Consider the following 25,053-nt stretch of genomic DNA (forward strand, 5'->3'; position numbering starts at 1 on the left):
ATGAATTCACGCTTGTGTGTAATTCCAGTAACCAAACAAAATGTGGAAATGTATTTGACTGTCCCTGCATATGGGCTTATAATTTCAAGAAGAAAGTCTGAGCGTGCTAATTACATTATATGGATCGGAGTGTAAAAAGTTTTCAATTATTTATTATTATTTTATTTTATGTCAGCCAGTATTGAAATGCTGCCACACTTATGTTTTAATTGGGATATTGTGCAAGACTGCTGACATTCATGAAAATATAACAATTCGCAAACAGCTGTTCAAAAGCCTACATTTTTAGGGCACTTCTGTATGACATCTGGAAGTTTGTAACACAAAGAATTTAGGGTTAGACCACAAAAAATAAAAATCCAGAACAAGCTTTACAGGGGAAAGTCTCTGGACACAGGTCTAGACTTTACATCTCCTAAATGGCAAGATTTAAAGGAAAAATAAAAAATAATAAAGTTAAATGATCAGCTTATTTAATTGCTAACATTAGTGATAGGGTATGAACAAATATGTGATATTTTCATATTCTAAATTATGAAGTGGATAGAAAAGGAAACAGCAAAATTCTTATTTTGATTGTCATAAACTGGAACAATTTTAAATATCTAACAATGGACATAAATGCATTCATAAAAATTTCTTAATCTGTGAGTGAGATAAAATAAAATATACCATAAAAAGATTAAGTATAGTTATTAATAGTGTTTATCTTCATCAGTATGCTTTGAGAAAGGCATCAGGTTTCTAAAAATTTTGAAGCACAGTGAAACAAACAAATAAAAAGTACAAGCAACAAATTGTTTTTATTTGCATCTGTGTAGAAAGAAATACAGAAAATGTTACTGTTTTTGGATATGTAAATCTTAATCACATAAAAACCTGCCTGTGATGTATTGGCTAATTTAAAGCTCTCATTTGAGTTGCAATAAATCTTTTTAATGCTGAAAGGATTCAATATTACAAAGCTGGCTATAACTCTTCTGATACATTACTTTTGGCCATCAATAAGCGCAGGAAGCTACCAACTAATTACATGTAGAGAAATTCCTCTATTGAGTCCTAGATAATGAAAAACATCTCCTCCCAATAAGCACATTGAAGCATATATCCAGTTTTACAGTCCGGCTCTACATTTGACAGTGAATAAATTTATGATTTGCAGAGTTATTTTTAAACATTATATCCTCAAGAAACAGTCATTTTGGCATAAATCTGTAAAAAGTGAGTCAATATATTGGTTAAAAATGCAATATAAAGTTGCATATAAATATTTCTTCAACTTTAACACACACAATAAACATATGCAAAAGCCTAATTAAAATACTGTCAAATATATACATATCATTTCCTCATTTTGGGGGACAGTGTTAGGTACCTAGGGTCAGTTGTACATTATGCAATTTAATATTTCTATGCCATCTGTGGAAAGTGCACATTAATACCAATAAAATGCACCTTCCACCCAGTTGGATCCAAAAGTGAGGGGGTCTTGGCGGCTAGCGGAATCTTTCGGGTTCAGCTTGTAGTTCGTTCAAGTAATTCCTAACAGATATGGACAGATGTCGTAAATATTTGTTGCCCATCGCCCAATATCAGTTGCAATCGAATGCATGACGGTAGTTCTGCGATAAGTATTGTGTTACGTAGGTAATTTCGTGTTAGTTTGGTATGTATGTTGGTGATCTACGCATAATATAATAGTATGACTGTTTCAGACGGCGATGGGGTTCATGTGTTGTAGGTTAAGATTGAGACATTAAATGCTGGTCGATTATTGTTAGCATTTCACGTGTTAATTAAAGTAGCACGAGGAGCGTTTGTAACTTGAGTGGGTGTTAACGAGACTGTATCGTATTTTGGCATTCTTGCACTTCGGCAGTGCTACATGTTTCGAGAAAAGTAATGAGATGGGACTGCCACCACCGGAGTGCCCATGAATAGACACTTCAGATTCTATTTTTCAATAGAATTTGCACTTGGCCTCTATGCGTTACAAGCAAGTAGGTGTATAGTCCCTGTCATATTGACATTGCACTTGTAAACTGAGTTAAAATAGTTCAATTAGATAAAATGATAATTATTTTTCATGTATGCCTTTCACCTGTATCAAGTAAATAATTTCGTTATTACAGACTTTATGTAATGTACGTCATGGTTCAGTAACAGTGTGTTGTATTGACATATGTACAAAAGCTATATGATGTAAATGGTTTGTTGCTGCGGTAGGGCCAGTCTGTAATTATACTTGTTTAGTGTAGACCCAGCATCATGACATTTGTTTGCTGCAGGTGTGGAATCATTCTGTCAGCATCTGTGGCTATTCTGATATCTAAATTAAGGCGATAATGTTTAGTTTACAACCAATTCAAAATGATAGTAAATTCATAGTTTGTCCAATGGCATGTTGTGGTCCGGAAGTCAGGTCTTGCAGAAATGCAAGGTTATTTAGCTGTTGCATTATATAGGAAATAATTTCATGTATATTTCTCCAGTTTTGGTTGTCTGGCATCACAGTAATGATTGTCTGGGTAGTGGCCAAGTGATCGGACACTGAATAGTGAAGTAAGGAATGGACTGTAATTATTGGGAGTGATTTCCACTGTATTTAAGAAATGCTACCACCAGATTTTAACTGTTAATCTTACTGTATGTTAAGTTTTGGCACAGCAGTGGTTAAAATTTAGTTGATCGTGTAAAATTGATTCATTGTTTTGTTGCATATGTGGTTAATCCAAGATGTGAGTATTTCTTAAAACATTTGCCTGGCTTGGACACCCTCAATATGCAGGGCCCTGAGTAGTGGCCCACTTACATTCAATTTTATACTTTACAGTATTTTATATATTAAAAGCTTATACAAAGTTTTAATGTTATATCTTGACCACTACACATTCAGTCTTTTTCAATCAGAATAACAAAGAACATTATATGTATTGAATAGGAAATTTAAATAAAAGAGTACAATAATATTACAGTATGTGTGTGTGTGCATTTTCAAGTTAAATTGGATCAAATGTTTACAGGATCTTGGGGATAATCTGTTAATGTAATTTAGAAATGTGTCACTTGCCGTTTACACTTTGGTGCAACGTAATAACACAGAGGCTACAAACATAGACGAATCATATATCAGACAACATAATTCATGTAAAACATCACCATAAGGAGCAGAAGCTGCTGATTCTAATGTGCTGCCATCTATTTTTTATAAAACACAGGCGAGGTAACCAAAGGTAATCAGCTCAATTATTTTTTGAACAGTATAATTCATACCATGAATTAATAGAAGCAATTTTATATTTGTGATTTGCACATATTCTTAATGTGTCTAATAATGCAGGAAGTTTCTCATGCGAGTTAAGTAATCTACCGACACCAAGGCTTTGCAGAAGGGCATCACCTTCATGAAAATAAAAGTCACTTGTTAAAGAAATTTCCTGCATTTGGTTATTATAGTTGTCAGCTGTTTTATTTATATTCAGGAGTCATAATGGAGTGTATGGAGATGGTACGAAAATGGAAGAGGAACATGGATAATTATTTCACGTAAGTTTCTCATTGTCACGTGTTTAGATCCATGCGTGACAGTGAATGGAATTTTAATATCTAAACAATTTTCACAAGTCATTTAATAAATTCATACCCCTGTGTGTATCTGGTGGGCTGGCCTAGGATGACCCGAGGGGATGTGCTTAGTGTAGGCGTACCCAACTAGTTACCTTGTAGGACACTATATTGAAACAAGGAAACATAGAACGTAATGGTGGTGCCAAACATAGCGTTATGGAATGATGGTTTCCAGTGAATGTGAATTGCTTTAATACATCAGCCATATATATGGGAGACAACCACATCCTCCGGTCACATCAGAACCCTGAAGATGGGGACAGAGTCCCTGAAACATCGGTTTCATCGTTTCACCATCTGACGCGGCTGATCACCTGAGAAAATGTTATTGAGTTACATCACCGGGAAAACTTTAAATCATATGTGAATTGCTTTGTTAAATGTATTTTCATGCAAAGAATCAAGTACTCATGAATACTGTATTTTAATTTGTGAGCTTAGCTGTACAAATCCCCAGTCTTTCTTCATCGTCATGGTGTTGGTATTTTTCTTTCAGGTACAGAAGAACATTTCTGTTGATAACAGTAGTGTTTGGTTTAATTCTGTATGTTGGTCCGAGTTTCTTAAGATGGCTTTCACAATCAAACATAAGTGAAGAAGGTAAGATTTAGTGATTAGTTTTAAGTAATAAGTTTCCATTGTACGTTTTTGTGTATTGTAGCATAAGTTGTAAAGTTCTGAGTTGTCAGTTTTTAACAATTGCATGCTCCTTGGAATAAAACAGGTAGGCCTGGACCTTATTATTACATAACTGCGTCCATAGAATGTCAATAGGGATTCTTTACTGTTATAACGATATAATACATATCAAGAACATTCTTTAGACGTGGATCTTCTTCACCTTGCAACGGGACTGGTATTTGGTTGTGAGCAAATGAAGGAGAATTTGTAGCATGTACTTGATTTCTTTAAAAGATAATAGTGCATTGTGAGAATAATGTAGCTATTATAGATACGAGGCTCTTCCACAAAGTACGTTTCCCTGGGGCCGTTTACAGAAACAAAACACAATTTCATGGAAATATTTATTGCAACAGATACAGCAAGTGTCCAGCTATTTTTCAACATATTCGCCACCGGAATTGAGACATTTGTCATACCGTGGGACCAACTTTTGAATACCTGTGTCGTAGAAGTCTGCCGCCTGGGATTGGAACCACTGTGTGACAACCATCTCCGCCTCTCTGTCATTCTCAAAACGCTGACGCTGACCGGACAGGAATTTCTTGAGGTGTAGGAAAAGATGGAAATCACTGGGAGCGAGGTCCGGGCTGTAGGGTGGATGATTAAACACCTCCCAGCTGAACTCCTGCAGGAGACTTGCTGTCCGTCGAGCCGTGTGCGGCCTAGCGTTATCACTGACCGCACTTCACAGTCGGCGGGAGCTGGAATAAGAACCTCCATCTTCAACAGCTGCAACGATGCTACTGTGATAACGCGGGAAGTGCCGTTAGTGCATGCGCCATGCTACGTCATTGCTCTATCACGTACGCACAGTCGCTTCGCGCAATATAAGGTTTGCTAGCTGTGAGACGAGTGGGAAACTTACTTTTGGGACGCGCCTCGTATTTTTATAGTATTAATATTGTTTATATGTATACATGCTTCTCTGAAGCAAATTTTATTTGTATTTGATGGGAAAAATATAATTGCTCAGACAAAGTTTTATCAAATTTTTCACAGAACAATTAGAATAAACAGAAATAAATTAATTTAGTCATGTATTTTTTTTTCAGTTTTCAGAAAGCCTCATTTTTATTATAAAGAATTTTTTTAGCATTTAATGATCATCTTTACTGGGATGTCAGTGCTTTGTAAACAGATCTGTAACAATAATTGTTAAAGTATAAAAAAGATCAATATCATAGGATTGATGTGAATTATTGATGATGCAGATGTAAGATCAAAATGGAATATTCATTAATTTTGAAAACAAATCTTTCATAATGACGTCTGCCTACATAATGTTCGTACTGTTGTGTAAAGAATTGTTTATCCAGAAAAAGGTTATTTATCACATTCAAGGGAACACACTTTTGAGGAAATTTTGTTACTTCATATAATTTTTCTTGTGGTTTACATAAGTTGTAATTTAAAAAGGAAATTTATTTGGTTGACTTTCATCGTAATGAAAGTCTTGTAACTGTCTGAATCTAGAAATAAATGGGTGTCTACGTAATCAAACAAAATATTGGTGTTCATTCTGCAGACGTAGCCGAAAGATGTTTGAGCGATCGACTGACAGCTTTTTATGTTGGCGCTGAAGATTTCAATGCCAACATCCAACACATTCCACTGCATAGTCAAGAGAAGTCGTATATTCCCTACACAGGGAATGGAGTGTTTGGACTTCATATTCACGCGGAAAGCCCGTTGTTCATACGAAATGGGCGCAGTTTGTCACTTCCAGTGTACTACCACCCACTTGTTACAGTTTTGTCAGCGGTAGGGTCCGGAAAACCACTTGAAGCCACTGTTGTGCATTATTTAAGTGGTATAATACATAAATATCAGTGCTACAGCAGTGGATTGTATGTCTCCTATCAATATTATGCACATAGGACTTTGCCAGCTATTCTGGTACAGGACATTAAAGTTACAAATCCTACAAATGAAAACTTAAATCTGGATATACAACAAATGAAAGCAACCAAGTGGCCGACGGCCGTGTCGCAAGTTGTCAAGTAAGTTAATATTTTATATCACAGGGTAGAATTATGTAACTTGTAAAATGTTGCATTTTCTGTGGAAACTAATATTTGTTTCCTCTTCTACTGCACATTGGTGAAAGTATTGTTATTGCAAAAAACATTGACCTGATGTGCAAGGCTCCACAAATACTCATCTGCCATGCTACTTGCCGAATGTAACAGGTCAAAAGTAAAGATTGCATTGTGGTGGTTAGTGTTTGTTGATGAATGCTTCAATGTGTTATCTAAACAACTCACGATATGCGTCAGCATCAGTACTACCGTAGTTTGTCATAGAACGTAACGTTATCAAACATCGTGGTTCAATGGTTAGCACTCCTGCTTCATATTCAGGAGGTCCCAGGCTCAAGTTTTGGCTCAGAGACAGGTTGTCTTGACTGAGGTGTTTTTCCTCAGTCCCTCTGGACAAATTCCCGGATAGTACCTCAAATTAGGTCATGACTGCTTCTTTCCATATCCTTTCCAATTTATTGTTTGTTATAATCCTCTCATTTGATGCTGTTATACTCAGAGATACTGAAAGCATCATTAAATAAACTGTAAATTGGACCAAATGTTGTGCCAGTTCATATCCTCATTACCCATTCCTTTGCCGTCCTATATCCTACGTCTTCCGAGAGGACATCTCACTGAAATTTGGTTCACATTTATTTTTTGTCATACTAACATTCAGAGTTTAGAACTTTGTTTTAACTGAAAATAATTTCTGCTCAAAGTGAAGTTATTTTGTTACAGTTTTGAACGTGACTCTGGCCATCAGTATCACATTTACACTGGGTTGATAAATATTCCTTTATCAACAAGTTTAGTTGCTGTATCTGTTGTCTCCAAGAATGTACCACATGCACTGGAGGTAACTTTATTTTTAATTTTCATAAAGCATTATTTTATACTGTAGCTACAGCAGTGTTTTAAATATTGTGTGTGTTATGGGCGGATTTTCTCTCAGACATGGAATTAAAATGATTAGAATGAAATAAGGAGGCGTGAGAGAAAGTTTGAACTGCGAAATATATTTTATACATGTAGAATTAAAATATTTCAGGGATCACCAGAAAATGGCTAACCCAAGCTGCAGTGACATAATTTAGCTAGCAAAGAAATCATTAATGATGTTCATTTTTAAGCTACTTCACTTGGTAGTATTATTAAAGTAATATTAGTTATTAAAAACTCGTAACATTATTGCAGGTTAAAGCACATTCTTCCACGAGCATTCAAGTCTTGACAGCTGTTAATTATTCTGAACCAATAAACCAAGCAGAATATGCTACATGGAAGGATGTGGTAGAAAAACAGGCTATGGATGTAAGTATTTCATTAGAAATTATATACTCCAACAAGTTATTTATATATACATTTTTACACACATGAAATTGCTTACTAAGTTCATACTAAAATCATAATAAGTGGGTAAATAAGATTAAATACAGAGTAGAAATATCTTTTAGGAATAAAAACATAAGTGTGTACATTCCTCTGTTTGCTGGTTTATGGTTAGGTGAGCAGACATAGACATCAAGATTTCTGTCTTCTGGGTTGTTGCGCTGTGTAGTCTGGTCGATGATTATCAGTGTCAGAACGTGTTTTTCAGTTTTGTATAGTCCATGAGACATGTAATGTGGGATATATGGGTTTTATTTTTGGTGAGCCAATTTTGAGAAATTAGATAATATTTTATTTATGCATAGAATTGCTATTGCATACCAAAAATTTGCATGTGTTTACTGTAGTTTATTTACCTTAGAAGTTGAGGCATAGAAGAGATAGTATAGAGAACACTAACCAAATCAAACCTAATTTACCTAGGGTAGGGCTTTGTGGGATAAAAATGTTCATTGGTGACCCAGACTTTTGTCTGAACTGTAATATGTGAGATAGTTAAGAAACTATAGATAATTATGTTTGATGTCTCTTAAAAAATGGTATAAGGTTGTTTTTCTTTGCCTCCAGCACATGAAAATGGCTCTAACGAGAGCGAACCGACTTAAGTTCAAAGAAGATCACATGAACGTTTGGTCTCAGCTGTGGAGCACAGGATTTTCAATTAGCTATTCAAAAGCAGCAGATGCTATTAATGGTGACAAGATAAATGCCACAATGTATTATATACTGTCGCAAGTTTCATCACCGTACCATGAAGAAACAACTACAAAACAGAAGAAGGCAGAATTAGCTAATAGTCTCTTCTATGCAGAAGGATGCTTTGGTGGTTATCACACATTGTGAGCTTAAATTTTTTATTCAAGTTCATTTAGTAAATCAGTCCTGCACAGCTGGTTTTGCTGCTAGCACATTGTCCAACAAACAAGATGTAATTAAATTTAAACTCTTGTCTATTATTTTCATATAGCTACTGTCTATTGCTGACATACATTTTTCTCTTTGTGGATATTTACATTTTAAAAGTTATCACAACTTTCAGGGGATGTGCTGTATCAAACGTTGAAAATTACCCAGTGTTTCGGCAAACATCGCAGTTGCTGTCTTTGGGTGCCAGTCCACAGACTGGTGGTTGATTAACACTGATAAAGATTTTGCTTGTGATAAAAGTACCTTCATCATATAAATATTGTTTTTGGGTTGTTATACCAAGTAGTCTTATAAAAAGAAGTCTGGTTGTGTTTCAAAGATGCGTACCAATTGTCAGTACTAGAAATGTAATATTATAATAATATCAGAAGTACGAGGGCGTACTTAGGCCTGTTTTCAGAAAATATCAACACACTATGGACCACTGTATTAGAAGCTAACAGATAAAACATCCTGGTAACATCAGCCAGAGAGCTGACCAAATCTGCTTATAATGAAGAAGGAAAGTTCTTAGAAACACTGCTGACGGTCAAACCTTTACGTCTCATATGAAAGACACTGACATTACAGCATATAAAACAATATTCCTCCTTCCTTTTACAGACAGGCAGATAACCTGTGGAGAGAACTTTCAACTGTAGATGATGTAAATACTGCAGTGTCATTATGGTTACTTACTTTAGAAAAGCAGGTATGTAGCTGAGCATTATATCAACTGGTAGTAATTTGATTCTTGTAGCGTGGTAATCAAATATTAACATTTGGACGTATCCAAACAGTTGTCATTTGTAAGATTTACCTCTGTAATAAAATCTCGGGCGACAAGCCGCGTCAAGATGGAGCCGTACCATAAATCATAAAATGTAACTGCATATTCTCAATTTCTGGCTACTAACACATATTAAATTGCTGTAGTAATAAATGTATTGATACATTTTCAGGGGTGCCACAACCTTATAAAAGCTGGAGCAAGTGGTGTCGTCCAGGCCATGGTGTTAAGCTTTGGAGCTTTACGTTTCAGTAATCAGCATCTTGAATTCAATATCCATCCAAAATATCTTCATAGAGATTATGTGTTCAGGTAAAAAGTACCTTAAACCTTCTAATAATATATTTACAAATTTCAGTGACCTTTGTGCTTACAGTTTTATCTGTTGTGTACAAATGCCTCATCCCAGTATTATTTATTGTGGAGTGTGTAAGTAAATTATATTATTTATATTGGTTCCTTAAAAATGTAATGGATTAGAAAAAATCACATAGGGATAAATATACTCACATGGTATAACAATTATTTGTTCCAGGGATGTTATAGACTGGACCACTAATCTCATTTTTAGGGTGACTAAAAACCGATAAAGAATAGCCTCGAGATATTGGGATAACTCTAATACTCGTAAAAAGCCGAAATATGTATACAGATTAGTCAGAAAACCCATCATTTATTATTTAGGAGACCTAGGAGCAGATGGGAGGGTAATATTTAAATTAATTATGTAAATAGGGTGTGAGTATGTGGATTCAACTGGCCATTACAGCCCTGCTTCCCACAAATATGGATCTCTTTGTGGGGAAATCAGTGATCTTTTCCATGTGTATACAAAAACTGTGGATTACATAAAATCAAATACCACATTTGACAAAACTGAATACAAATGGAAAATCATGGAAGCTTGAAATCCATGGCTGGCAAACCACGATTGGGAATGGATTGCCCTATAAAGGTATCTTTTTATTAGTGTAATATGATGTGAAGAAATGTTGTAGTGTTTGGGTAATATGTTTTTATGCTTATAACGTACTTCACTGATAACTATAAAACAGGTCCTAACGTAATTTATTGTTTCTTGTCACAGGAGGCTAAATTATGGAAATTTGACTCATGTGAATATAACTGTAGCAGTTCAAGATGACAATAAAGCTGTTCTGTATGTGGCCTTGGATCGAAGTGACAAATCTTACTATGCTTGCGACGGTGGTTGTTTGGATCTTCCAGTGCTTCTTGGGTAATGACTTGTATTATCAATTGTTGCGGCATGATTCTAAGAATTTAATTTATTAAGAGCGGAGGAAATATGTACTTTCTTTTTGTGTGTGTTCTGCGACTTGAATTTTTGCTAACGCTGTAATACAGACATACCTTGGTTTAAGTATTTCTCAACTTCAAAGAAAATTATGACTATTTACATCTACATTTTATAAAGAGTTGTCACTATATTATACACAATACCCTGAGAGTGTTTGTAATTTTCTGCAGTCGCTGTTTCAAGTATAATATCTCGCATTATATTAATTTGTTACTGTATTTATAAAACTGTTGAGGAATTTTTCACTAATTTGGCTTTTGTATTGTAAGACCCTTATTTCTACTCCTTCTTCTTACATGACATACAAATTGAGCATTTATTTATTAAATTTTATTTTATGGTTTTAGGCCACAGAAGAAAATGTTTCCTGTGAAGCTCACTGAACCAGTGACTGCCATACTATATATTACGTATGACAAGCAGCACATGGAAGAGCTGAGGCATACAATACATTTGAAGGAAATAGTTGAAGGTAAAACTGACATATAATACAACACAGCATGAAATGATGATAAAACAAATGTTAAATTAAAATTTTAAAGTTTATAAAATATACTTAATTTCTTGCCCAGCTTATTATGGTAATTATTTAATTAATATGAAAATCAGTTTTACTGAATCAGAGTTTTCATTATGTTTAACAAAATAAAATTTGAAATGTCATGAATTCTAATCAGTTCATCACGAGGCAATTGCTGTGTCTTGTACCATTGTCCTTTGGTACTATTCAGGTAATGAAATTGGTTAGTACACAAGGAACGTTCGTAGGGCTGAGTACTCGACTTACGTCCCCGACAAGGAACGCAAGTAAGATAAAGGTTAAACAGATTTCAGTCACCAGACTCAGGAAGTCTGAAAATGAATTTCTTCATCCTCTGATAAGTAAGACATGTTCAAAGCAGAAACTTTCACTGTATAGTGTTCCAGTATTTTGGTCTGTTACGAGTGAGTTTATCCTCATTTTGTCTGTTGTTTCAGCCCCTGCCCATGAGCATCATGTCATTGCACTGCACAAACATGGTCATCACCTAGGGGGCCTACCCACATTGTTCTGGGTGTCTATCTGCTTTCTTATTGTAACATTTCACTTATTTCTATTAAAACTCATTTACAATGAATATTGTGGCCAGCAACAAGATAAATATCGCACCAGGTACGGAAAACTTTGACCATGTTCTTCCAGTTACAAATAAAATCCTCCAGACTAAATCATTTTTGTTTGCACGGACTAGCCGATAGTATTCGCTAAATATACAATAGGCGTAGTTGTTGTTCACTGACGAACCATATGTTGAAAATTTTATGTTATACATTTAAATCTAAAACTTTTTTTTTTAAGTTTGGTTTAGGGTACCAGTCTTGGCTTCAGTGAGTTTTAAATCTGAAGATTTTATTTAATTAGTCTCTTCTGTTCATGTTTTTCACAAGTATTTCCTTCTAGATGCTTTCTTCATTATGAGAACATTAAAACTCTTATCAAATAAAATTTATTGAATGATAATACAGTTACTTAATAATAAGAATACACAGTTTACATGTTTGACATGTAATATGTTACTTCGTATATTTTACAAAGTTAAATAGAGGAAGAAGTGTACATACATTAGGATTCAGAAAGCTTGTGTTAAAAAGAAATAAAAATCAAGAGACTGTCAGTATGCTATCACACACAGTATCTTGAGAGAGAGTCTGACATTTATCACAGTCGTTTAACTAATATCATGTAGCATAAGAATTTGATTACTAAACTTTTCCACCTGAGTTATTTTCTGGTAATTTGAAGCTCTATTGTAAAATGGGTATGTATTCTGTAGATTGGTTGTTCTCTGCTACATAATGAGGACATTTTGATATAAGAAAACTTCAAAATTGCTTTGTTAGATTACGTAAAGATGGAATTGATTCATGAAAATCCTAGTTTATATTTTCTGTCTTGATTTCAAAGGAACTTGATTATATTAGTGATATTAATATCAAATTAAAAGTTGTGTGATATTCTGTAAGAAGTCTGAATTAGGTTACAGCGTTCATTTAATGGATAATAATCGTGAAATCTGTCATCAGTACCGTAAAGAATTCTGAGATTGTGATGGCATTTATTCAACTTTTGGCTGAGGGCTGCTAATACTTCCATTTTCCATATAAAAATTCTGAGTCTCATCACTGTTAAAGATTTCCTAGTCAAGGTGTTTCATAATTTGCAGTAAGCTGCTTTTTATACATTGTCATATGGGTAATGTACTTAGAAAAATGTAACTGTGGTTTATCATGAAATTCAGCATTTTAAATAAAGTGAACTTTAATAATTATTACAGAGTTTAAAAGTGTGTTGGCGTGTATTTACTAATCATGGTTAGTACAATGATTTCGCTGACAATGGATTGTTCCTGGCTCAGTGGAACTGTTAGACCATTTCTAACATATGATTCTCTAATGCTGACTGGTATTTTGGTCATCACAGTGCTACAATGTACCAGCTGTGTGTGTGTGTCTTTATATATGAGTAAGCAGTGGATATATTACTCATGATATTGTATATTGTGTATTAAAGCATAAATTGATTTATGATTATTTTGGTGATCACCAACTACATACTTGGCAGCATACTCTGTGTGCACATAAATTTGAAGTAAAGTTGTTCTTATGCTTAAACACCATACCTTGAACACATAGGGATTCTGGCAGTAAAACATTTTTAGCCTCAACACGGATGAAGATGAGTTGTCAGCTCAGGCTCGGGCCACTTTATGTTCATAGAAAGATGGGTAGGCTGCGTGGATGTGGTGGCAAAGAGAATAATTATTTTCCCTTCTAGGAATCAACCCCACAGTCAGTCACTTTACTGATTGAGCTATCCTGGGTGTGTGTGCGCACATGTGCACTCACACACAACTTGCAGAAATGAATGAGAATTATGATCCAACTAAACACATCATAAAATAAAGTGCTGACAACATTAATTCTGCTGCTTCTGAGTATGGATTAAAGAATGTCTTCTCAATGCCTGACTTCCAGTGTAACTTTTTCCACACACTTCACAAATGTGAGCTTTCTGTCCAGTATGTTTTAACATATGTGGTTCTAATTGAGACTTCTGACCAAATCCTTTCCCACATATAGAACACATGTAAGGTTTCTCTCTGGTATGCACTGAAGAGTGTCTCTTCAGGTCTCCATTCTTTATAAAACCTTTGCCACAAACAGAACATAAGTATGGTTTCTCCCCGGTGTGTGTTAGCATATGCGTCTTCAAATGACCACGTATCAGAAACTCTTTCCCACAAACTTCACATACATATGGTTTCTCTCCTGCATGGGCAAGGTGGTGTGCTTTCAAGCTCAACGAATGCCGAAACTCCTTTCCACATAGCGAGCACAAAAAAGGTTTCTCACCAGTGTGTGTAAGGGAATGTGTTTTCAAGTTTCCTCGTGTTACAAATCCTCTTCCACATGTCTTACAAACATGAGGTTTTTCCCCTGAATGAGTGAATGCATGGGATTTCAAGCTCAAAGAGTGACTGAAACTCTTACCACACAATGGACATTCATAAGGCTTCTCTCCCGAGTGTTTTTGCATATGAATTTTAAAAGCATTGCGATCAACAAAACCTTCACCACAAACTTTACATAGAAATAGTTTATGTTCTGAGTGACTCTGAGTATGTGCTTTAAGACTCACAGGATGACTAAATGCTTTGCCACATACTGAACACAGATGTGACCTATCTTTATTGTGTGTAAATAAATGGGTTTTCAAGTTACCACGAGTACTGAAGCTTCGGCCACATGTATTACAGATGTAGGGTTTTTCTCCAGTGTGTGTTAAATTGTGTACTTTGAGAGACCTTGACTGGTTGAATCGTTTTCCACAGTGAGCACATATATAAGACTTTTCTTCTGCGTGTGTGTGAGCGTGATTTTTCAGTTTACAAGCAGTGTTGAATTCTTTACCACACCTATCACAAATTTGCAGCTTACAGCTTGGTCCATCTTCATTACAATGTTCATTTTCTGCAGTAAGTTCATCAGTTTCCTCTTTCTTAATTGTAGTCAGATTCATAGAATGTTCCCAGGTTACAAGTGAAGGGCATTCTGTTTTACCCTGAGAACAAGATATAGGATGCAAGATTTGAGGTTTTCACAACAGTGAGGATGATGATCATCATCTGGGTTTTGGTGGTGTCTCCATCTTCAGCCCTGAAGATGGTGACACTGTGTTCCTCTGAAATGTTGGCATCTACCAGTGAGTCTACATCACGCCAAAACCTTAATCATTATCATCATCTAGGCACAGGATATTGTTAGTTTTCACACAGTTTAATATCCCACACAAAATTATAAATGGTGGTCATAATTTTCAATGTTACTCTGAATTTATCTGTGGAAAATTAAATGTCATGGAAGACTTTTCTCTCAAATGTGAAACTATATAAGTTAAAAAGCAAGTTCAGTGTTACTGGACTTCAGGAATTTCGCGGATAGCATCTAGCTGGAAAAGTAATGAGATGGGAAAATAATATTATCTGCAGAAAGTGTATTGTGAGGATGAGGTGTGGATGCAATAATGGCTCAGGATCACATTGGGAGAATCAGTGTGAACCACAGGTTTGCTTACTGGTTTTTCTAAAGGAAGTAACAATTGTAAAGGAAACAAAAAATGCACACAAATTTTCCTACTTGTATTGAAAATTCCTGTGGTTGGAGAGAATTAAGGTACTCTCGCAAGTTCGCATCTGACTTCTCACACTGTATCTTGAAGTTATAACAAATGTTAACTTGCTGGACACACTGCTGGCATACCTGCGCTGGCAGACCATCTCCAGCATATACCTGAAGTGATGATACCAAAATCAGGAACATAAGTTTAATAATGTTAAAGAGACGATAACTGATCATGAACGGACAATACATCTTAGCTTAAAAGGTATGAGTTAGTGATCAGTAACCACCCATGACATTGGAGTGTTGAGCTGTCCTCAGGTGTGACTACAGCTATTTTCATGAGTAATACAGATGATATCTGAAAGATTTAACTCTTCTGCAGAATTTTTGTTTGTACAAAATGTGGCTGCATAAATACATATGAGTTCTTACATTTTCCTTTATTTTTTAAGATTTCTTTCCATCCTCAGATTATGTAGTATTCTGTATTAAAATATGGTATTTTTGGAATTCTTTGACACTAAATTTCATCTGCATCATAAACAAATCTTATTTCAGCCTGAACTGCTCTTTCCTTAACACATAATAGATTGCTGGTAATTCCAGGCAGATAATAAATTACCATACTAAATCTTCTACCTGCTTATTTACAGTGAGAAAACTCAAGAAAACCAATGACAGAGGGGGCATTACACAAAATCGTTTATGAAGTAGAGCCAAATTATATAGTTTTTGTAATATGCTGAGGAGACAAAATGATAGCAGATAATGATTAGAATTAACCACATTGCACTAAAAGAATAAAGTAGTCTGCACTACATTCACATACAAAATGGAAGGAAATTACTTCACTGCCTTGATTAAGATTTGGACACTCCAGTTATGCTGCACTTGGGTGAAGAAAAAATTGTGGCAGCAGTGAGAAGTGGAACACTAAAGATGACGACGTGATTATACAGAGGATTGCCCAGAGGACATGTCCATCGCAGTGAATAGTATGACAACTTTCTTTTGTGGAAATATTTGTGGTTAAACACGAAAATGATGCCAACTTACGATGTAGTGGGAGAAGACTCACGCAATTAGTTTGATAAGGCCAGGTTTGGCAGTAACTAATTCAGTAATTTTATAATTTTTTTTATTAGGGACACGTTTATAAAGAGATCCGTAATGGTAAACAAATACTGAAGAAAATTACAAATTTGTAACTAACCTTAATACACGTAGAAATTGCTTCAATTTTAGCAGGTAAACCGTTTTCGACTTCGAATAGAGGCAACAATGAATCTTCGTCTTGCATGCAAAGTCTACAAATGTTATCCAAGTTCAAAGCCATGTTTTTAGATCAGTATTAAACATAAGTGTTTCTAATTACATCCAAAATTTCGATCATATACATTCAACAAGAATCTCGTAAAATTCCCTTTGCATGCATAAGAATTTCCCTGACTTGGCCAAACAGTAAATGACATTTAAAAATGGGAAATATAAAATAGTAAATTAATATCATTTCAACGGATTCAATTTCGAAGACCACTGACAGGATTTTCAAGAAAGCATCATACTATAAATTAAGATTTTTTATTCGCAGTTTATATTTACATGACGTCAATATATTAATACTAACTGTTTGCTATAATGTATTATTGGATTAAGTACTCCCTGCCGATCGGTGCTGGATACCTTGCCCATTCAGTTGGACAAGCGATTAAGATTTGTTTAACATACTATTGAATGTTTTATGAACATTGTTTTTGTGGTGTCGGTAACAGCAGTACGGAATATATTCGTAACAAATGCAGAGGTAATAAATATTTACCATTAGATTTCGAGTCCAGCGCAAATATATTACACTTGTAATAAAGACTATATTTGGTTAGGTAAAGGGTACATTTACTACACGATTGTGCGAATTGTCCAAAGACAACCAAAATTTACCATTGCCCTTACATTAATTACTTGCCAAGAATAAAAATCGTCCCCTAGATGTAACTGAACTATTATGATCATCTGTTGTATGTACTTGGATTGTATTTATATATTTTCAGTTCAGTGTTTGCATGTTTTCACATCTTATACATTTTATAGCCGCTCTGTACCAGTATGACAGTTTCTTGTATTTGGTAGTTATGTAAATGCCTTATCATGACTGTGCTGTAGTCCTATCACAATGCTGACAGGAAAAAACTGAGGTATTTCTAACTGGGTTGATTTCACCTACATACTCGCATAATAAAAATAACTTTTTAGAATTTATTCAGATATTTATCTTCTCATATTGGATGTTGAAAGCAGAGGTATTATAAAGAATGTACTATAGCATTACAACATAGTGTTGAACTCTGAAGGGATGTTTTGCAGTCTCTGTTCTGTAGTGTTGTATTGTGGCATTTGTTACTTGATTCATAGTATAAATTACAGTCACCTTAGGTGGCAAGTATTTCACACAGATTTGAGCATTGTTTGATTTTGAACATTATGTTACAGATGGTGCATTGTCCAGCAGTAGCACAGTCTTTTTTCACTTTTGTTTTTAACCATTCTTTTCTTAAGTCTTTTTTGCACTACTGATAAAAATTAGTAGATAGAGTGAAGTGTCTATGAAGGTTTGAAAAATATGGCAATGGTTATGTTTACTAAATGGCTCCATTATTTTCTTATAAATTATAGGATGCTGAAATAATACAAGAAGATGACATACTGATTCCTAGAGTGAATTCAACATGACGCCTGCTTCTCTGCTCACAGCTATTTCTTACAAAGTGTAAACTTGAAGCTACATATTTTTCTGAGTATTGAGGATTTTCATATATTCAGCTTTGTTATAACGTGAAATTGTCATTATGACATCATCACTTCCAGTTCCTGAAACCAGCATTCAGAGTACACAAACTGCATTAACATATGGGTATATTGCAGCAACTTGTCAGGGTTCCTCACAGATTCTTCCTCAGGCACTGGTTCACAAAGATGGACACTCCACACTAAAGGAAGAGCATGGTGAAATTGCCACAGAGAGGAATTCTCCCAAAAAGGATAATCTTATCAAGAAACCATACCAGTGTACTATATGTAGCAAAGGTTTCACAACAAAATCATATTTCACACAACATGTTGCTGTGCATAGGGAAGGGAAAACACATTGCCCTGTATGCAATAAGTCTTTTAATGTCAAGTGGTATGTAAGGGACCATATGAGATTACATACTGGAGAGAAACCCTATGAGTGTTCACTGTGTGGGAAAAGTTTCAGTTTTAAATCTCATCTTGATTGGCACAAGTCAAAGCACACAGATTAATATTTTGTCATTATTTGTGGTTGAAAAGTAATTGTTTTATCATTTTGCAAAAATGTTATGTAATGAATTGCAAGAAGTGAAGAAAATGTAATTTTGTTTGGGATTTTGGTATATTTATCAGTTGTCTCGACATGAACATTGGTGCTCGTATTTATAGAAGGCATTGATTGCCAGTAATTTCTTGGAATTTCATTCCTTTGGGTTATAATATCAGGTAAGAATGTAGATTGTATGTGCTAACCCTTTTTGTGTCAGTCAGTTTAACTAGGTTTGGTAAATATTTAAATTATGTAAAGGTATTCAAGATGTGAAAATTTTGTTTTATCTAGACGCTGTCTAATATGTAAGGCTGATACTTTTATTGAAATGAAAATTCATCCTAGAGGCTTTATAGCATTGACACTATAAGGGTTAAAACACAAGTTATGCAAATTGTAATAGAATAAAGCCATTAGTGCTTCAGACAGTTGTAATTCTTTGTCTCCATGAGATAAATTGTTATTTACCTTAACAGTTCTATAAATAGAGTTAATTTAAGTGAAGAGGGTAAGAATGAGCCTTTCTTTCATGATTTTTTTAAGTTTGATGTATAAACATTCAGTGTGTAAAGTATGTAATGCTGCCTATTTCTTAAACTACTAAGTATAATGAATTGAAATATAGCCATTTCAAGATTATTTACTTCTTAAAAAAAGTACATAACATTTGTAAAGTATGCTGTTTGAAAAAATAAGTTTTCTTGAAATGTATCCCTGTCTACCACATGAGTTGCCTGGTATTTTTCATCATCTTCTTCCTACCTGTTTCCATGGTGAATTCTGCCACCTAATAATTTTGCCAAACATTTGCGCCATGGCATATGCACTTCATAGCAAAAGAATGTGTCACCCTCGGTGGACTACTGGTTAGCGTGCTTGCCACTGGACCCAAGGTACACGTGTTCAAACCAAGGTGAGGTTGATGGAATTCTAAAGGTGATAAAAATCTGTAGTACAACTTCTTTCAGATGGGAAGTAAAGCCGGCGGTCCCGTGTCGTAGATTTACGGCATGTAAGAACCTTACGAGCATGAACAAGATGTTTCATAAGCAAAATTCAACAGTGATTTCTCACCCAAGTCTCTCCTGATTCACTACTAGATGGCTCCTGCAGTAAAATCAGGATCTGCAGAAATTGTGCAGAGGCAGTGGGCTGGTCACTCACAAATGTACACTTCAAAGACAATTTGTGTTTACTATCTTCATACTAAATCATAAGAACAGTCTGGTTTTGTGTCTATCTACTAAAAGCTCCTGGGGTCCCATTCTCTTTGATGTATAAAATTGTCTAGTACTGCAAATGGCATAAATTGCATTTGGTGGGATGAAGCATATTAATGGCACATACATAATAAGTGAGTGCTATTAACCAGTTGCAAACATTAAGTGCAGTCTTGGACTATTCCAAAACACAACAGACTGTGGAGTCGGATAAGGGAGGTGTTTGTAATGTAGGAATCCATGTTGCAGCATCGCATTTGCAGTGAAATATCAAGAATGAACACAATGACTTACAGCATACTGACACATTATTGTGACAAGATGAAACTTGAGGTACACATACCTATCTCATCTAACCAAATTAAAAATAATTCCACATCACCAACCAAGTGAATACAATCAAACAATATAATCACCCAATATTGATACTACCCATCATTTTCTTGCGCAAAACAAAACTATTGCCAACCCAGAATTTGGAATCCTCACATCGTAACGCAGGATATTAAATGGACCATAGTTTCTAACAACGCTTTCATAACCTAACAAAGTAACTTTATTCAACTCAATGCAAAGTGAACACAACACGATAAAATTAATGGCAGAAAAAGTAAACCGGAACTTAACACGGAATACATAACAGAATTACGAAAAAAGACTGGTATCCGGAACACCTTTCAGGGAACGCAACGTAATAGATGGAACAGGGTACTGATATGAAAACTATGCTAAACCAAACTGACGAAACCTAATGTAATATCTTATATATTTTAATCGAAATTTTGTGAAATCGTAATCTGGAATAGCCAGAATATTGAACCTTACGCTAGATTATACTAGTTTTCGATCAAAACATCAGTTGGCTTTTTCAAAACATAAGGCTTGAAAATAATTACAAACTATCCCTCTACTTTTTGGCACATGTTATTAATGATGCTTCTCAACATTACTTTTCTTCGAAAGTTGATTGCAGTGTATGTTCACGCAGTATGTGAACATACGTCGTGGTGAGACACATCACTGTTATATTGCTTTTTGCTTCCAGTCATAGTGGCTGTCATTATGCAGTTCTGATATTGACTTCATTATTTATACGACTGGAAAGTAGTGACCTTTCTGGGCCCATTTTGACACATAGATTCAGTCGAAAGCACAGGTTGGAGGTCCAGATTATCGTGTTGTTAATACAGATGATTGTAAGTTTATCCCCCAAAACGTGTTTTTTGTTGTGTAATATTTGGTCTTTCGGAATAATTTTCTCCACAACCTTATTCTGTTTGTGATAATTATGAATGGTTCCTGGTTCGTATGATGATTTTAACACATTAATGGTATAAACCAACTCGTAAGGATTGTGTTTTGTTGCCACAATACAATGTAATTATTAGGCTGTCATAAATCGTTGATCATTACCCAGCCATTTCATTAATTCTTCAATTATTTTGACTTCATTAATTAGGTTTGCCAGTAATCTTTTATATTTGCATAAATTATCTACATTAATGATCTCGGCATTATTTGGAAGTGAGTGGTCAGCTTCATTTTCTTGCTACTCTATCCCAAGGGAAAGGGCTCTTAGTTCCCATCTGATGCCTGAGAGTCATCCAGTCTCTACTGGCAGTCTTAAATTTTAATGGTAACTATGATAGTAATTGTTATACAGAGGGAGTGGTAGTATTAGAGTTTGATCCCAGTGTTCTTGCCAGAAGTTAAATGCATTCTTTCCCTGTCTGTCCTCTACATTAACAAAATTTCCCTTTCATTTTAACTTCTGCATCTCTTCTGTAAGTAGGCTATTACCAGTGACCCTGAAGTCATATTTACTAATGTACTCTCGCTGCAGTTTTATGTGCACAATATGCTACATAGTTTGTTTTTTTCTGAGCCAAGAAGTGTGAATGTGCTTCATTATAAAAGTTTGTATGAGCAAAATTTTTTAATGTGAAGACTGATTGTATGTGCCTATGATTCACTGCATTGTTTGTGGTACATAAATGAGCATTTCAGTTGCTTAAGAATGGAGTTATAGGTTTTTTTTATTATTATTATTTGAAGCAACACGAAGACATACTGTTATCTGACAATCACTGTGAGAGATAAAGTGCCACTCAGAGTTCTAAAGCAAATGTCTGTATTATTATTTTCAGGTTTTGTGTTGATTTTAATTATCTGTTCCTGCTCTCCCTTGAATTATGAAGATAATTTAGAGTCCACTGTTTAATCAAGTTGTCATCTACTTTGAATTAAAGTATGGAGAGTTACAGCTATATGCTCAGTGTTAGTGGACCACATATTTAGTACCTTTGATTAATTTAGTTTGAAGTACAATAATAGTAGTTTGTTCTCATTTTGCTTGCTGATTCTGAAATATGTATCATATTTAAGATTTGAGGTTTTTACAGCGGTGAGTATGAAGATTTCTGTCTTCTGGGTTGTTGTGCTATGTAGTCTGGTCGATGTTAACCAACGTTTCAGAGTTCATACTTCCTCCGTCATCGGGGCGATGACGGAGGCAGTATGAACTCTGACAGAAATCTTCATGTATCATATTGTTTGTTTAACAGTACATCATGAATGAAGAACTTATAATCAAGAAGGAGGTAGACACATCTGATATTGAGATTAATGCAGATGATATTAAGCAGGAAGTTCCAGTTCCATTTGTGTTTGTTGCAGTTAAAACTGAAGTCCAGGTAGTGTTTTAGAGATCTTTTATATGCATTTGTTTTGTAGTTTGTTACTTATAAATTATTACTTAAAATTAAAATTACTTTGGCAGTGAACGAAGTTATCATGTTTACCAATATATTTGAGGAACACACATAACTTGGTGAAAAAACCTGCCTTTACATTCAGTACAATAAGAATTTGAATTAATGACACCCATGACCTCTGCTGGCATTATATGCAGCACAAAATAAATATTCACTACTCTAAATACAGGATCAGCCTTCACATATACTTCAGTAATAAATTTCTTTTCTGTGTGGTATTTTGACATTTTTAATTTACACAGGATGAGGCAGAATGCTCTTTTGTTGATGATGGTGTGGAAACATTTGAAGAAGATATAAAGAATGAAGTAGATGTGTTGGTACCAGAAGTGTGTCTTCAGGAGGTACCTAGAAACAAAATTGTTACTACAAGTAAATGCCCTACATGTCATGTTTGTGGCAAGGTGTTCAGATGTGTTGCTGAAGTGAAGAGACATATACCGATACATACGGGAGAAAAGCCGCACAAATGCGAAATATGCGGTAAAGGATACAATGATACAGGCAACTTAAATACACATAAATTGAAACATACGGGAGAGAGGCCTTATTTATGTTCTGTATGTGGTAAGGGTTTCTGTACGTCTGGGAATTTAAATGCGCATACTATGACTCATACGGGCGAGAAGCCTTATGTGTGTTCAGAATGTGGCAAGGGATTTAGTAATTCAGGTAATCTAAGTTATCACATACTTACTCATACGGGAGAAAGACCACATGTTTGTGAAGTTTGTGGGAAACTTTTTAGGAGACCTTCTCATTTGAAACAACATTTGGTCACTCATACTGGTGAGAAAGCATTTATTTGTAAAATTTGTAACAAAGGCTTTAAACAGTTTCCTGCTATGAAAATGCATTCACGTACTCACAGTGGAGAAAAGCCTCATGTGTGTAAAATATGTGGTAAAGGATTTGTACAGTCTACCAATTTAAAAACGCATACTCTCACTCACAGTGGAGAGAAGCCTTATGAATGTAATGTCTGCCGTAAGAGATTCATTCAGGCCAGTAATTTGAAAAAACATTCATTGACTCATACAGAGAAACCATATGCATGTACAGTTTGTGGTAAAGGATTTTCTTCAGTTTCATACTTGAAAAAACATAGTGACACCCATACTGAATAAGTCTGAATAAAATTACTTTCCTGTTGAAAAATGTAGTCAGACATTTATAGTTGGTAATGTAACAAGAATCTGAATACATTATTGTACAATATTTAGAATATTTTTTTTACAGCAAATGTCAGTGGGTATGATCATGATGACCTTACTGGCATTTGTCAACTTCCGCTTTATCCCAAAATGTTGCGGAGCTAAAGAAAACAGCTTGAAGAGGGAGGATTATGTAAACAATTTGAATTTACAGTCTGTCAGCCATGCTCTAGTAGTGTACATATCAACGTATGCTGTAGTATTTTCTCCAAATATCCAACTTCCAATGATCTCCAGCCATCAACACTTGCATCAGTCTCCATGGGAGTTGATGTCAAACTTTCAAATTATCTTAATGATCTCTCAAATAGTAAAGACTGCAGCTGTCAAATTTGTCATCATATCATAACAATTTATATGTATATAATTAAATATCTATATTTCTATTTATCATATGCAAATGTAATATAATTCATTGTTTATTGTTTTTATTTAATTGTTATTTCATATACAGTATAGGCATTACATTGCATGTAAAAATATAAATATGTGACATGAATCTGTGCCCAGCTACATTCATATCTTCATTTAATTTAAATCAAGGAATTAAATTTGTTCAATGTGAATTTACCTTATGTGCTATTCTCAAGGAACATACCCCTCAAACTCAATGAAGATTTATTGTTATATTCATTGTTATTGTTTGATGAATAATAGATTTTGTCATAAAGTATGTGCTGTTAACCATATCATTTTAATATGAATTGTATATCTGCAAGTGTTCAAGCAATTAAAATATTTATCAGCTAAGAATCCCAATTGTAATGTCACTGCAATATCTGTTTGTGTTATTTCCATCAGAGAGTTTAGATTTCAGGTTTTGGTTTATGCAACTTTTCCCTCATTTGTACACTGCCTCTAAAATGAGAAATGTGATAATGCATGATATTGTTGTAGTTGCAATATTTGTGAAAATTGTAGTGCATTAGCATCTAAAGCTGAGAGAGTCTGAACTGTAATAATTCCTGTTTGTTATTTCCCTGATTTTTTGACATAAATACGTCTATACGGAAGGGTCATTCAGCAAAAACATTATTACAAAGATGTGTAAGATCCACACCAACAATGACAATGGTCAGCTTTTATATGAACTCCTGCGTGCATAACA

At 34.8% G+C, this 25,053-nt stretch overlaps 3 protein-coding genes across 6 annotated transcripts; 2 read left to right on the top strand and 1 right to left on the bottom strand.

Moving 5' to 3' along the window:
- Positions 1-1,672: 1,672 nt before the first annotated feature.
- LOC110839476 (uncharacterized protein KIAA2013 homolog) lies at positions 1,673-13,047 on the top strand. Its single transcript, XM_022083689.2, has 13 exons — positions 1,673-2,000; positions 3,024-3,233; positions 3,483-3,546; positions 4,124-4,227; positions 5,837-6,311; positions 7,074-7,191; positions 7,530-7,646; positions 8,292-8,563; positions 9,255-9,342; positions 9,593-9,732; positions 10,508-10,657; positions 11,086-11,210; positions 11,717-13,047. The coding sequence occupies exons 3-13, from the start codon at positions 3,491-3,493 to the stop codon at positions 11,905-11,907; spliced, it is 1,836 nt and encodes a 611-aa protein (XP_021939381.2). The 5' UTR covers positions 1,673-2,000; positions 3,024-3,233; positions 3,483-3,490; the 3' UTR covers positions 11,908-13,047.
- On the bottom strand, positions 12,210-16,854 carry LOC110839482 (uncharacterized). Its single transcript, XM_087354732.1, has 3 exons — positions 16,614-16,854; positions 15,416-15,568; positions 12,210-14,840 (listed from the first exon to the last, which is right to left on the bottom strand). The coding sequence occupies exons 1-3, from the start codon at positions 16,734-16,736 to the stop codon at positions 13,695-13,697; spliced, it is 1,422 nt and encodes a 473-aa protein (XP_087210858.1). The 5' UTR covers positions 16,737-16,854; the 3' UTR covers positions 12,210-13,694.
- Positions 16,855-20,271: 3,417 nt separating this feature from the next.
- On the top strand, positions 20,272-24,698 carry LOC110839477 (uncharacterized). 4 transcript variants are annotated; one of them, XM_022083691.2, is made up of 4 exons: positions 20,908-21,153; positions 22,105-22,234; positions 22,522-22,650; positions 22,974-24,698. In XM_022083691.2, the coding sequence occupies exons 2-4, from the start codon at positions 22,208-22,210 to the stop codon at positions 23,856-23,858; spliced, it is 1,041 nt and encodes a 346-aa protein (XP_021939383.1). In that variant the 5' UTR covers positions 20,908-21,153; positions 22,105-22,207; the 3' UTR covers positions 23,859-24,698. The 4 variants fall into 4 exon arrangements, with proteins under 4 accessions (XP_021939382.2, XP_021939383.1, XP_021939384.1 ...); XM_022083690.2 differs by lacking the exons at positions 20,908-21,153; positions 22,105-22,234 and adding an exon at positions 20,272-20,290; XM_022083692.2 differs by lacking the exon at positions 22,105-22,234 and having other exon boundaries at positions 20,909-21,153.
- Positions 24,699-25,053: the final 355 nt, after the last annotated feature.

Source organism: Zootermopsis nevadensis, unplaced genomic scaffold (assembly GCF_977971745.1).
Source record: "Zootermopsis nevadensis isolate Lab colony 2312 unplaced genomic scaffold, Znev_1.0 Znev_ptg000023l, whole genome shotgun sequence".
Lineage (NCBI taxonomy): Eukaryota > Metazoa > Arthropoda > Insecta > Blattodea > Termopsidae > Zootermopsis > Zootermopsis nevadensis.

What these genes read in the sequence shown, in the direction of transcription:
- LOC110839476 (XM_022083689.2), top strand. Translation starts at nt 3,491, where the DNA reads ATGGAGTGTATGGAGATGGTACGAAAATGGAAGAGGAACATGGATAAT. An exon ending in ATGTACCACATGCACTGGAG is followed by an intron (nt 7,192 to 7,529) that starts GTAACTTTATTT and finishes ACATTATTGCAG; the next exon opens with GTTAAAGCACATTCTTCCAC. An exon ending in GATCTTCCAGTGCTTCTTGG is followed by an intron (nt 10,658 to 11,085) that starts GTAATGACTTGT and finishes TTATGGTTTTAG; the next exon opens with GCCACAGAAGAAAATGTTTC.
- LOC110839482 (XM_087354732.1), bottom strand. Translation starts at nt 16,736, where the DNA reads ATGGCTTTGAACTTGGATAACATTTGTAGACTTTGCATGCAAGACGAA. An exon ending in CAATTTCTACGTGTATTAAG is followed by an intron (nt 15,569 to 16,613) that starts GTTAGTTACAAA and finishes TCATCACTTCAG; the next exon opens with GTATATGCTGGAGATGGTCT. An exon ending in CACAGGAATTTTCAATACAA is followed by an intron (nt 14,841 to 15,415) that starts GTAGGAAAATTT and finishes TCTTGTTCTCAG; the next exon opens with GGTAAAACAGAATGCCCTTC.
- LOC110839477 (XM_022083691.2), top strand. Translation starts at nt 22,208, where the DNA reads ATGGAGAGTTACAGCTATATGCTCAGT. An exon ending in GTTACAGCTATATGCTCAGT is followed by an intron (nt 22,235 to 22,521) that starts GTTAGTGGACCA and finishes TTTGTTTAACAG; the next exon opens with TACATCATGAATGAAGAACT. An exon ending in CAGTTAAAACTGAAGTCCAG is followed by an intron (nt 22,651 to 22,973) that starts GTAGTGTTTTAG and finishes TAATTTACACAG; the next exon opens with GATGAGGCAGAATGCTCTTT.